The sequence below is a fragment of the Tupaia chinensis genome, unplaced genomic scaffold (assembly GCF_000334495.1).
Source record: "Tupaia chinensis unplaced genomic scaffold, TupChi_1.0 Scaffold147417_1, whole genome shotgun sequence".
In the NCBI taxonomy this organism is placed as follows: domain Eukaryota; kingdom Metazoa; phylum Chordata; class Mammalia; order Scandentia; family Tupaiidae; genus Tupaia; species Tupaia belangeri.
This window is the reverse complement of record NW_006207268.1, coordinates 277,273-289,507: the sequence shown is the minus strand read 5'-3', so window position 1 is coordinate 289,507 and position 12,235 is coordinate 277,273. Positions and strand designations below refer to the sequence as shown.

Below are 12,235 nucleotides of genomic sequence, written 5' to 3'. Positions count from 1 at the left end.
CAGAGCGGAGCGCAATGGCGTCCAATCCCGAGGGGGGGGAGATTCTGCTCACAGAGCTGCAGGTAAGGGCCGGGGCCAGGCCGGGCGGGAGGCGCCGGCGGAGGACACAGCGAGAAAGCTTGGCACGGGCTGGGGCACCCGAGGAAGCCGTGCGGACGCCGCGCCCCTGGCCCGCTAAGTGCGGAAACTCGGGATGTCACTCCGGACCCTCTTCCTCGCCACCGCCCTGGCCTGCCACCCTTTTAATTCGGTTCCACCTACCTGAGGGGCCCCAGCTCTGCGGGCTGCCTGCAGCTCTGCCGCAGTCGGAGTCTGCTCTCCCCCGGTCCCCGTGCGGCCAGCTCACCGCCCCCTCCCTCGGCGTCAGAGCGGCCTGCGGGCGCCCCTGCCGCCCCCTCCCTCCGCCCGCCGGGCCTGCCCCGCCTTTCCCCGCGTTCACCGCTCCTGGAAACTCCTTTGAATGACTCCGGAGCTGTTTTCTCGTCCCTCCCCTTCCCCTCAGACTCTGCACAAAGAGCGCCCCCATAACTTCTATCCCACTTTATTTTTTTTGAACAAGTCCTACCAAATCTTGTAGTTCTTGCTGCACTTCACCAGCCCTCTATAGGAGACTTTCATTTAATTCGACAGCTACCTTTTCTTTCTTTTTATTTATTTATTTTGTTTGTTTTTAAACAAGTGCTAGGTGCAAGTATGGTCCTTACCTCGACTACCCATGTTCAGATGCGGAAGCTCAGATGCTGATGCTTTTCAGACTTTCATTTTCCCTCCCATTTGAACACCTAGAAAGAGCTCCAGAAGTTGTTTACCGATGGGACAGCAATTGAATAAGGGAAATCTCTGGGCATCACATGCCTGCAGAAGATGAGAATAAAATAGGTCTTTTGATGAGTTAAGCCCATGTCAAGTAGCAATGTTGTTATTTTCATTTTCAGCTAAATAATTGGTGATGTAGACACGAGTGTTGTTTTTAGATTTCTGAGGTGTACAAGGAGACTTAAACTACTCCTTCACTTTTTTTTTTTTCATTATTTTGGACTATTCCAGAGATATTTACATCTGGATTAAAAATTTTTTTTTTTTACTTAAACTTTATTTTAGTTTTAATAACTCATCTTTTAGGTACTGTGATTAGAGACAAATTAAGAGGAGGGGGAAATGTGTGCTTACATTTCTTTCTGTGAGTGGAGTAGTTTTTTTTTTTTAAATGACAATCTAGAAACTGAAGGGTTGATTCTTGGTGATGTCAAAATTAAATATCACAACCACATCTAAATATCTTGTTTAAATGCGCTTTTTGATAGACATTAGGTTTTTGCAGTTAGTTATAAGCTAGAATACATTGCTGTATTTCCTCCGCGAAAATAGATTTCTGCAAGCTACACCAATGCACTGCTGCAAATTTGGACTCCTACAGAAATGTAAACCTGAATTTCAAATCATTACAAATGTTGCTGTGTAGTATTTAATTACAGTTAGCCTTTTATAAACAGGTCTTATAGCATAACATTTGCTAAATGAATGGAATTTATAATTTTATTAACTTATGAGAGCTTAAAATGAAGATGGTTTGAGGCACAGTGGAAATATTTTTATAATACATTGCCTGGTCTTGAAGCATGAAAATTTTACTTTGGTTTTGACTGAGGAAAGGAAAAAAAAAATTAAAGAACAGGAGGTTTTTTTTTTGATTGAGTGACATTAGAATGATATCGACATCTTTATTTGTATTTTATAGAAAGTTGGCATAAAAACATTTTAGCACTGGAACTGAAAACATTTTGATGTATATTAAAATGTAATACTTAAGATCTTTTAGTTAATAAGATCAATTTTGGGGAGTAGCAAGAAGCAAGCATTAAGAAACTTTAAATGTGACTATTAAAAATATGGGACCTAATCTAAAATTAGACTTTCAAATATTTTAAAATGTAGCCCCATTTTCTCCCCTCACACCACCCTCACCAAAAGAATAGTTTTGTTAAGAGTTAACCTTATAGGTAGGTAGTCATGTGTATCCAAAGCATTCTTCTTGGCTTATTTGACTTGCCATTCTAATAAAAGTTCATTGCATTTAAACCTTATGTTTGTTAAAATATTTGAGAATATTATTTATATCAGCACTTAAGATAGTTATAAAATTTGCTTCAGGTATGTTTATGTATTCAAACATTACTTCATCGGGTCACAAAACTAGTGTATCGTAACCAAAAACATATCAAACTTGTTTCAAAAATTAGCTTTTTAAGGCTTCTGAATTGTTTGAATTTACTTAGGGTGAAAATTGATTTAGTATGATGATCTTAGTGCTTCTATGTCATACAGATTTTAAGTATTCATACCATTATGTAGTCAGCTTCAAAGTGTAATAGTTAAAAACTTACAAAATTGCTTTCTTTCCTTCTGGTGAGTACATACACTCTTAAGGACACAAATAGCTGTGTGTCCTCTCAGGAATACGTCTTTCACTTTTATAAATTACAGCCTAATTTTAATGAAATTGCTAACTTGTTTATTTGGAAAGTCAAGTTTTCATTATTTTTCAAATTACAGTATTTGACATACTGTACTATTTGAACTGGAATTAACTTGCAAATAACCTCTGGTTGTGAAAGGACAAAACTAAGAAAACCTGTAGCTACAGTATTTTCTCTTGTTAATGACTGTAACAGTTCTATAAAATAAGATTTATAACTCTTACTAGTAATTTAAGAGGCTTATTCAACAAAGGATCATTAATAAAGTACACACAACTGATGGGTAAAGGCTTCAGAGTATAAAGAATATTTGCTACATGAAAGTAAAAATAAGCGATTTTAAAATGGAAACTTATCGATTTCTGATGTTTAGCTCATAACTAATTTTTTGTGTTCTTTATTTTAATGGTAGGAAACCTGTGCACACAGGAGAGAGTGTGCCCTAGAGCCAGACGCGAGGGAGGGAGAGAGAGAAAAGGCGAAAAACACCCTCACTTGGGTGTGGTCACTTCCGCCCTGCACACCCCCCCCCCCATCCTCCAGCTCTTCAGGATCCTGGGCATCTGCGCATGCCCTAAGTGTTTTTCAAGCTCACCTGATCCCAACCTGTAGTCACAAGGCTTCCAGCGCAGCAGGGCGCCAGCATTATAGCTATTCCACTGTGGGTGAGCCTCTGTTTTGGGGGGGTTTTTTTGAACTGTAGTGGGAAACATATATTTCTGTGAGGCCAAAGAAATGAAAACGTCGAAGGACACTGATTAATGACTACTATAAATAGTCCTAGGGCAGAGGGTGGTGTCCGGGGCTGTAAAGTGGCAAGATCCCTCATGGCGGACGAGCTTATTTTCAGACCTAGACCTGGGCCTGCGCATGCGCATCGAAAGTACTGAAAGGGAAATGGAGAAAGGGTTGAATTGCAGGTATTCCACATGGGATTACTTTCTCTCTTTATTTCTGGTAAGTACATGCACTCTTAAGCAAATTTTTTTTTTTTTTAAATCTTAAAACGGGGATCAGCGCATGGTGTAGGAGTTACCAACACGGGTGACCAAAGTTTGTGTCGGCTACGATGACTTGAAAATCAGGCCAGGCGCGTGTTCATGTGTGTCCAAGGTCCCAGGAGGACAATGGAGGAGAAGGGATTGCTGTTTGGCGATCTGCTCTGGGGGAGAGGGTTTTTTCACTGTCTCTCTCCTGTCTCTTCCCCCAGAAAGTGCACGTGCCCTAAGCAAAAACCTCTCCCCCAAAAAAATCTGAAAACGACAATGGTGACTACGGTGGTAATTTTGTAGAGTACAAAATTGAATATTGAGCAGCATACTAAGAGTTACTTTGTTGATTATCGAAGATTCATCTTCATCCAAGTGTGTAATAACGTGTTGAACTGGGAATCTTAATTTTCATTTCCAGCAGAATTTGTGTAGGTTGGGTTAACTTGCGCAAGTAGAAGGTTGAGATAGCTTTAAATTACAGGTGTTATTCTCAATCTCAACTGTTATTGGGTTTCTACCAAAGCTATATGGGAGGATATAAAATTGACATGGTGTAGTTGTTTGCTTTTGAGAGGAGAGTAAAAATAACATTTGAACTAAAAGAGAATTATAAAAGGGTATAAATAACATTCATTGATTGCTACCTACTAGAAATATTTAGTACCCAGTATTTAGTTACCTTACTGGATTGGCACCAGAAGTCCAGTCAGATTGATTTTTATTTAGTGATCAGAAAACTAAGTTTTAAGAATGTTAAATAAATTACCCGTAGTTACACTTTTAAGTCTCAATTTGATCTCAGGTCTGTATATTTCCCACTACACTGTTGTTTAAGCTGCCAAAGTTCTATAGATCCATAAATGTTTTGCATTCCAATGTTAAATTGTGTGAACGTGCTAAAAATTGGCCAGAAATTCATTTTAATATAATTTTTTTTTTTGGAGAGGTTTTTGCTATAGGGCGCATGCGCTCACCAGACAGATAGAGAGAGACAGAGAGATAGAAAGCGAGAAATCTCCCCCCGGGGGGATGGTCACGCTGCAATCCCTTCTCCATTCTCCTCTTGGGATCTTGGGCACGCACGCACACGCGCCTGGCATGAGTTTTAAGCCACCGGGTCCGGGACTTGAACTGCGGTTGACTATGTGGGAGTCCAGCGACATAGCCATTACGCTAACTTCTGGTTCCCAATTTTAATATAAATTTTACACTACTTGTTAGATCCCTATATAACAAAACATGATTTCCACATTATTTTGTAGTCTGTTATTAAGCAGTGCTTTATTGTTGCAAATAAGTATAACATTTCACAAGAGTAACACTATAAATCACCTTTTAGGAGGCTTTCTTCATTTAATAATTACCGTTTCTGACAAACGGTGTCAAATATTTGCTCCAAACCTCCTAGATTTAGCTTTTCTTTGTAGACTGCATAGAGTAAAATTTACTTTAAAATTTTAAGCTCATGTGCAACCTAGCTCTGTGTTTGGCACTTAGTAGGTGCTCAATATTTTGATGAGTTTTCATTTGACACCTTGGATAGGAAATGTCTTGCCTGATTTTAAGAGAGGTTTTGACTGTAGGGCACCTTAACCACTACACCACCTGCTGGCCTGTTGACTGTTTTAAGAGGAGTTCATTATAGTTATTGACATGAAATTTCATTTTCTTTGATTTGTATTTCTAATCCCTTCCCCCAAAAATATTAAAAAGTACAAAAAACATTTCTGCAATAGTTATGTTATACCTACACACAAGCCTTAAGTATTTTACTCATTTGATTGGAAATTAGGAGGTTACATCTAGCTTTGTAGTGATACTGAAAAGTAGAAGTTCTGAGTTGAGTGGATGAATATTTTAGCATAGTTTGGGGAAATGTATTGGGTCATCAGAAAAATTGCATAGAAAAATGCATCATGACTTTTCTGACTACCCAATAGTATGAAAAGATAGGCTGAGGGAATGAGACAAGTTTTATGGCTTTCTTAAATTATAACATACTGTACATTTATTATAGAATAGCTAGAAAATGTAGAAAAGCACAAAAAGAAAAGTTGCCTATAGTTATAGCACTTTGAAAAGATTAATTTTTCCAACTTAAAAGTCCTATAGCATTTGAATCTATTTTCTCTTCCTTATACCACTTAACTTATGAGAATTTTGAAGAAAAAATAGGTTCATAGAGTTTTAAGATAGAAATAGCCGATTTGAAAAGTTTTTTTCTTGGGGCCAGCAGTTAGTGTAATGGCTATGTCACTGGACTCCCATGTAGTTGACCGTGGTTCGATTCCCAGACCCCGTGACTTAAACTCAAGCCAGACACTTGTGCTTATGTGCCTAAGATCCTGAGAGGAGAATGGAGGAGTGGATGAGAAGGGATTGCAACGTGGCCATCCCCCCCACTCCCCGTGATTTCTTGCTTCTGTCTCTCTGTCTTTCTGGCAAGTGCACATGCCCTATGGCAAGAAACACCCCCCCACCCCCCAAAAAAAGTTTTTTTTCTTGTCAAGAGTTAGAGTTCCAAGTGGATCTAACTTTTTTCTTTTTCTTTTTTTTTTTTAACTTTATATCTCAAAGCGTTTTAATTTTGAGTCAGTGCTTTAAGATAGATACAGTTAAGAAAAATTAAAAAATACAGTATGGGTTTAGTTGTTGAAAATAATGATGTAGAGACCAGCAGTTAATGTAATGGCTATGTTGCTGGACTCCCATGTAATCGACTGTGGTTTGAGTCCCGGAACCGGCGCCTTAAACTCATGCCGGGAGCGTGTGCGTGCGTGTGTGCTTGCATGCATGCATGCATACCCAAGATCCTGGGAGGAGAAGGGATTGCAGTGTGGCCATCCCCCCTGGGGGGTGATTTCTTGCTTTCTGTCTCTCTGTCTCTCTGGCAAGCGCATACGCCCTATAGCAAAAATGTCTCCAAAAAATAAATAAATAAAACAATGATATAAACCAACAGCGCTTTGAACAATAAATATATTGTGATTTTGCAACTGAGTTTCAAGTATAGCTAATCTTATAGACTGCTGGGGTGTTTATAATTTGCAGTACATACTTTACCAAATTAGACAAACCAGTAAATAATTTCTCATGTATTTATTGACTCCTTAGATAGAAGTCTCTCCTGAAACTAGTTTTATTAAATGATGACTCTGAAATGGATTATGTTTTCTTATCATCTTACATTAGTAGATTGAGTATATTCTAGTTTCTTTCAATTCTTACCATTCACATGTTATATCTGAATAAAACAGTAAATTTTGCATTATTGTTTAGTGAAATATACTGTGTTGAACAATTGACAAATGGCTGTTTTCAGAAGCTGGGCCAGCCAGTGGTGGTTAGGGTGGCTGGATCCCACATGGCCAACTGTGGTTCAAGTCCTAGATACAGCAGATTGAAAAATATGCTGTGTGTGTGCGCACATGTACGCCCAAAATCTCTAGAAGAGAATGGAGGAAAGGGGATTGTGGCATGGCCCTCTCTTGGGGAGTTCTTTCTCATTTTCCCTCTGTTTCTCTGTCTTCTCTCTCTGGTGAATGCACAGCCCTGTGGCCAAAATGTAAAAAACAAATAAACAATTTTATTCTAATAATACTTTTGCAAAAATATGACATTCAACTTTTGACACTCAGCAGAGTTCAAACTTGACAGCAAATTAAAATGTTGAAAACTGGCTTAAAAGCTTGAAAAAGACTCTTAAAATGTTAACATTGAATGAAAAAGTACTACTTTTTTCTTTTAGGTTCATGCCATCATGTGCATGCACTCACCAGAGAGGCAGAGGGAGACAGAAAGAAGAAATCAACCCCTCTTGCCCAGGTGGCAGGGGGATAGCCATGCCACAGTCCCTTCTCCTCTGGGGATTTTGGGCACACATGCACACACACATATAGCATAATTTTCAAGCACCTGGGTCTGGGAGTCTAACTGTGGTCGGCCATGTGGGAGTCCAGCAACTTAACCACCATGCCACCTTCTGACCCTGAAAGTACATTTCTAATATTGTAGAAAAAATATTTATCTTGATGCATATTTAGCTTTCCTTAATTTTATCTAAAATTAGGATCTTATTTGAAACAAGCTTTATTATCACATTCAGTTTTTTACAGTCTCAGAACTAAATTTGTATAATACTATATACATAAATACTGTCTACAAAAAAATTGAACAGGGAAACCTAGTGTCCTTGATGATAAAAAATACCTTTGATTTTTTTTCTTTTTTTTGGCCATGGGGCTTGCTTGCTTTTAGGGGGGTGGTGGAGTGAAAAATCTACCCCCTAGATGGACATCCATGCCGCAATCCTTTCTGCTCCATTCTCCTCTTGTGATTTTGGACAAGTACGCACATATAATCAGCATGGTTTTCAGGCTGCCAGATCTGTGGCTCGAACTGCACAGTGGGCTTTGTGGCAGTCCACTGTATTAATCACTATGGCACCTACTGACCCCAACACATTAGATTTGAGTATAAATATTGAGGTGCTAAATTATAAAGATAAAGCTGGCTCATCTGTGGTGGTGCAGGGAGACTTCAGGGATGGAAGCTACATAGCAACAGAGAGAAGGATACAGACCCCCCACACACACCACCACCACCACCACCACCAGTCCTGGATGGGCTTTGGGAGGGTGAAGTCTCAGCAGAAAATCATTAGTTTAGTCCCTGAAAGCACCATTTCCAGCTCCAGTTGTGGAGTCTTTGCCTCTCCTAGGTGGGGGAGGGGAAAAGGTGACAATTAGAGAAAGGAGGATCTGAGAGCCAAGAACATACTTCACCTTAAAAAATTTAAAAAAAACAAAAAAAATCTTGGGAACCAGCAGTTAGCGTAATGGCTATGTCGCTGGACTCCCACGTAATGCAAAACAGATACTTCACCACGATAAATTAATCTTAAAAAACTGAAGGACAGGACCAGCAGGTTGCGTGGTGGTTAAGGTGCTAGATACTCCCATATGACCAAACTCTGTTCGAGTCCCAGACCTGGTGGCTTGCGCGTGCGCTCTCTCTCTCTCTATCTCTCTGGTCAAATTAAAAATGAATGAATAAATAAAATTAAAATACATAATTGTTTTAAAAAATTGGAAGAGATGATACAGGAGGGGCCCCTACCACTCGTGGATGGGCTTTTGAGGATGAAATCTCAGCAGAAAATCTTTATTAGTTTAGTCCCTGAAAGTACTACCTCTTTTGGTTTTAAACCTAAAAATTACTTGATTTTCTTTCAGTACTAAAATGGTGTGTTTGACATGCTGGCTGAGTTGGGCATGAATGACCTAGAGAACTGATCATACTTTACAGGTTAATTTCTCCTCCAATTTCTTTACTCTCTTCCTTCATTGAAAAGACAATGAGAATAGTTTTTGTAAGGTGTGACTATTTTCATAATTGCCTTAATTTGAAATAACAGTATGCTGAGATTGTGTATAAAAATAATAAATTTTAGGTTGATTATATGATAAACTTGGATTGAGCCTTGAGAATATAAGGTGTGGGGCCAGAAGGTGGCGTATTGGTTAAAGCGCTAGATACCCACATGGCTGGCCTTGGTTCGAATCCCAGACTGGCAACTTGAGGATGATAAATAAATTGATAAATAAATGTTTTTAAAAATGTATGCTGTGTTATTTATGCATTGTATATTTTAAGCTATGTTACAATTCAGTGACTTTGTAGAGCAGCTGCATAATTTCAGGTGCAAAAAAAATGTTGAAATTTATACATAATTTGTTCATAGTAAGAACTTTTTGAAGACCCCCTTATATCTGCAAAGTCCAAAACAGTCCTACAGATTTTAATACTGGAAAAACAGGTTTATAGTAATATATTTCAAAATATTAATTAATGATACCAACTCTGTAATTGAGTTAAATATACTTGAGCTTTGATATGCAAATTTTTTAAAGTGTCCAATTGTTTGTTGCTTATTGCTTAGTATAATTGAATTTCCATTTTGTTGCTATGGAAACCTTGTCTTTGTACTCCAGCCTTAGGAAACTATTTATTGGGCTATAATTCTCCTGGTATGTTTTCATTGTTAAAACTTCATAGAAACCTTACACAAAATTCTATATTTATTTTGGTTTGTCCTTTTAAGGCTTCTCTTTTAACCAGTGGAGAACCTTAAATACCAGATCTAAAGCAAAATTGTTTTACCAAATCTCTCAGAAATGGTAGATTGAGGCAGCAGATGGTATAGTGGTTACATTGCTGGACTCCTAGATGGCCGACTGCAGTTCAAGTCCTGAACCTGGTGGCTTGAAATTCACACTGGGTGAGACCAGCAGATGGCGAAATGGTTACATCCCTTGGACTCCCAGATAGTTGTGGTTCGAGTCCCAAACCTGGCAACTTAAAACTCACACTGGGTGCCTGTGCATGCTTGCCCCAAACCCCAAAAGGAGAAGGAAGGAGGAAGGAATGTGGCGTGGCCACATTCCTGGCCACAAACCCAGGGGGTGACTTCTTGGTGAATGCTCATGCCCTATACAGAAAAACCTCTTAAAAACGAAAAAGAAACTCATGGTGGCATGTGTGTGTGTTTGCCCAAGAGTCCAGGAGGAGAATGGGAGAGAAGGGATTGCAGCATGGCCATTTCCCCCCCACCCCCCCGGGGCTGATTTCTCACTTTCTTTCTCATTGTCTCTGACTCTGTCTGTCTCTCTCCAGCGAGCACCTGCATACTAAGGCAAAAACCTCTAGGAAAAAAAAAATGGTAGACTGTTCCTTTTGTTTTCTTTAAGGTTGGCAAGATAGTGGATAATTCTTTTTTTTTTTTTTTAAGAGGTTTTTGCTATAGGGCGTGAGCGATCGCCAGAGAGACATAGAGACAGACAGAAAGCAAGAAATCACCCCCCAGGGGGGATGGCCACGCCACAGTCCCTTCTCCTCCATTCTCCTCTCGGGATCTTGGGCACATATGCACACTCGCCCGGCGTGAGTTTAAGCCACTAGGTCCGGGACGTGAAACATGGTCGACTACATGGGAGTCCAGCGACATAGCCATTACTCTAACTACTGGTCCCGATAATTCTTTATTTTTAGTAATTATAGTACAGTGGTAATTAGAGAAAGAATTGGTGTTGTTTATTAAGGTACCTCCTATAGCACCATGTTGGAAAAATATGAACAGTATTACTAATAGTAACATCCTTTTATATTTGTGGTGTTTTTGAGTTAAAAAGCACCTTTTTTGTTTTTTTCTTGTTGCTCAGTGTGTCACTATTGCTGGTGCCTAAAAGATAAAAAAGCCCCCAAACCCTAGGTGCTATATAGTGTGGCTTTGACTTTTATTTTGTTTAATCTTGTGATTTCTTTATTACTAGTAGTAGTAGTTTTAGTTTTTTGCCATAGGGCACATATGCTCACCAGAGAGGAGACAGAGAAAATGAGATATCACCCCGCCCCGGGGAGGGGCTTGTGGGAAAGCCATGCCACAATCCTTTCACCTCTATTCTCCTCTAGAGATTTTGGACACATATGTACACATGCTCAGCATATTTTTTAAGCTGCCAAATCTGGGATTTGAACCGTGCAGTGGGCCATCCAGTTGCTTTAACCACCATACCACCAGCTGATCAGCAAGTTGATATTTTTCATTATTATTTCACTTTTTTAACATTTATTTTTGGAGAGATTTTTGCTATAGGTCACGTGTGCTCACCAAAGAGACAAGAGACAGACTACTCCAAGAAATCACCACCCTGGGGGATGGCCACACTGCAATCCTTTCTCCATTTTCCTCTTGAGATTTTGGGTATGTATGTACACACACCAGGAGTGAGTTTCAGACGTCTTAGTCCAGTATTCAAACCATGGTTGGCCATGTGTCAGTCCAGTGACATAACCATTACTCCATCTGCTGGTTCCAGCACCAGGTTATTTTTAAATGCTTGAAAGTTTTTGAACTTGATTAGCTATATTTATACATCATTTTAGCTGAGTAATTGCTCAAGCTTTAGACTTCCTGTAAATCTAATCGTTTTTAAGTAAGTTTAGAAAATTTTTATCATTCTTTGAGTATGTTATTTCAAAGATTTATGGCTAAAGAATTAAATCCCTAATTTCTAAGAAATAATTGTATTTCTTATAAATAGTAAGAAATTGATCTAATCTCATATTTTTTAATCTATCTAATGAGTTTGCCTGAGTCAGGACCTTTGACTATTAATTGTGCTAATTTAAAACTTTCCAGTTACAACAAATGTTAAAGAATAAAAAATTAGGCTGTTTGTCCTGTCTTCTGACCTTGGGCAGAAAGGAGTGATACTGATAATAAGCCGCTTTGCCATAGGTTTGCTTTTAGGCTTATTTATGGAAGTTAAGCCAAAAATGGGTACCAGTTCACATTCTGACTCTTAGTGAAACAAAAACTCTGTGTTTTTGTTACTAATTTGGCTTACTACTGTTAGTTATTGATGGCTTATTGATGCAGAGTGACTGAAGCTGAGAAAAGTACTTGTTTTATTTAAGTCTAGTATATGTGTATGCCAAAAACCCGAAACAAAACCAAAAACACCTTTTCAACATGTAAGATAAATTTAAATGAAAAGGAAATTGTTCTTTCATTGCAGACTTTCTACTCTATAGATAGCAGAAACAAATACATTATGATTTCAGGAAAAATTACCAAACCAAAACTTCATAGTTCCTTCTTTGAATGTTAATATTTTGCTTTTATCTGATGATACTTGCAGCAAGGTTTTTTTTTTTTTTTTTTTTTTTTTTTTTTTTTTTTTTTTTTTTTGGGGAGGGGGAATA

The 12,235-nt window shown here is 38.7% G+C and overlaps 1 protein-coding gene across 2 annotated transcripts in view; it reads left to right on the top strand.

Annotated features, from left to right (window-relative positions):
* The first annotated feature begins 6 nt into the window (after positions 1-6).
* The window catches only part of PKN2 (protein kinase N2), a 99,507-nt gene continuing 87,278 nt past the window's right edge, over positions 7-12,235 (top strand). For both annotated transcript variants that reach the window (XM_006169690.2, XM_006169689.2), the window contains exon 1: positions 7-62. In XM_006169690.2, the coding sequence (XP_006169752.1) occupies positions 15-62 (48 nt within the window). In that variant the 5' untranslated portion in view covers positions 7-14. The remainder of the gene's footprint in view (positions 63-12,235) is intronic.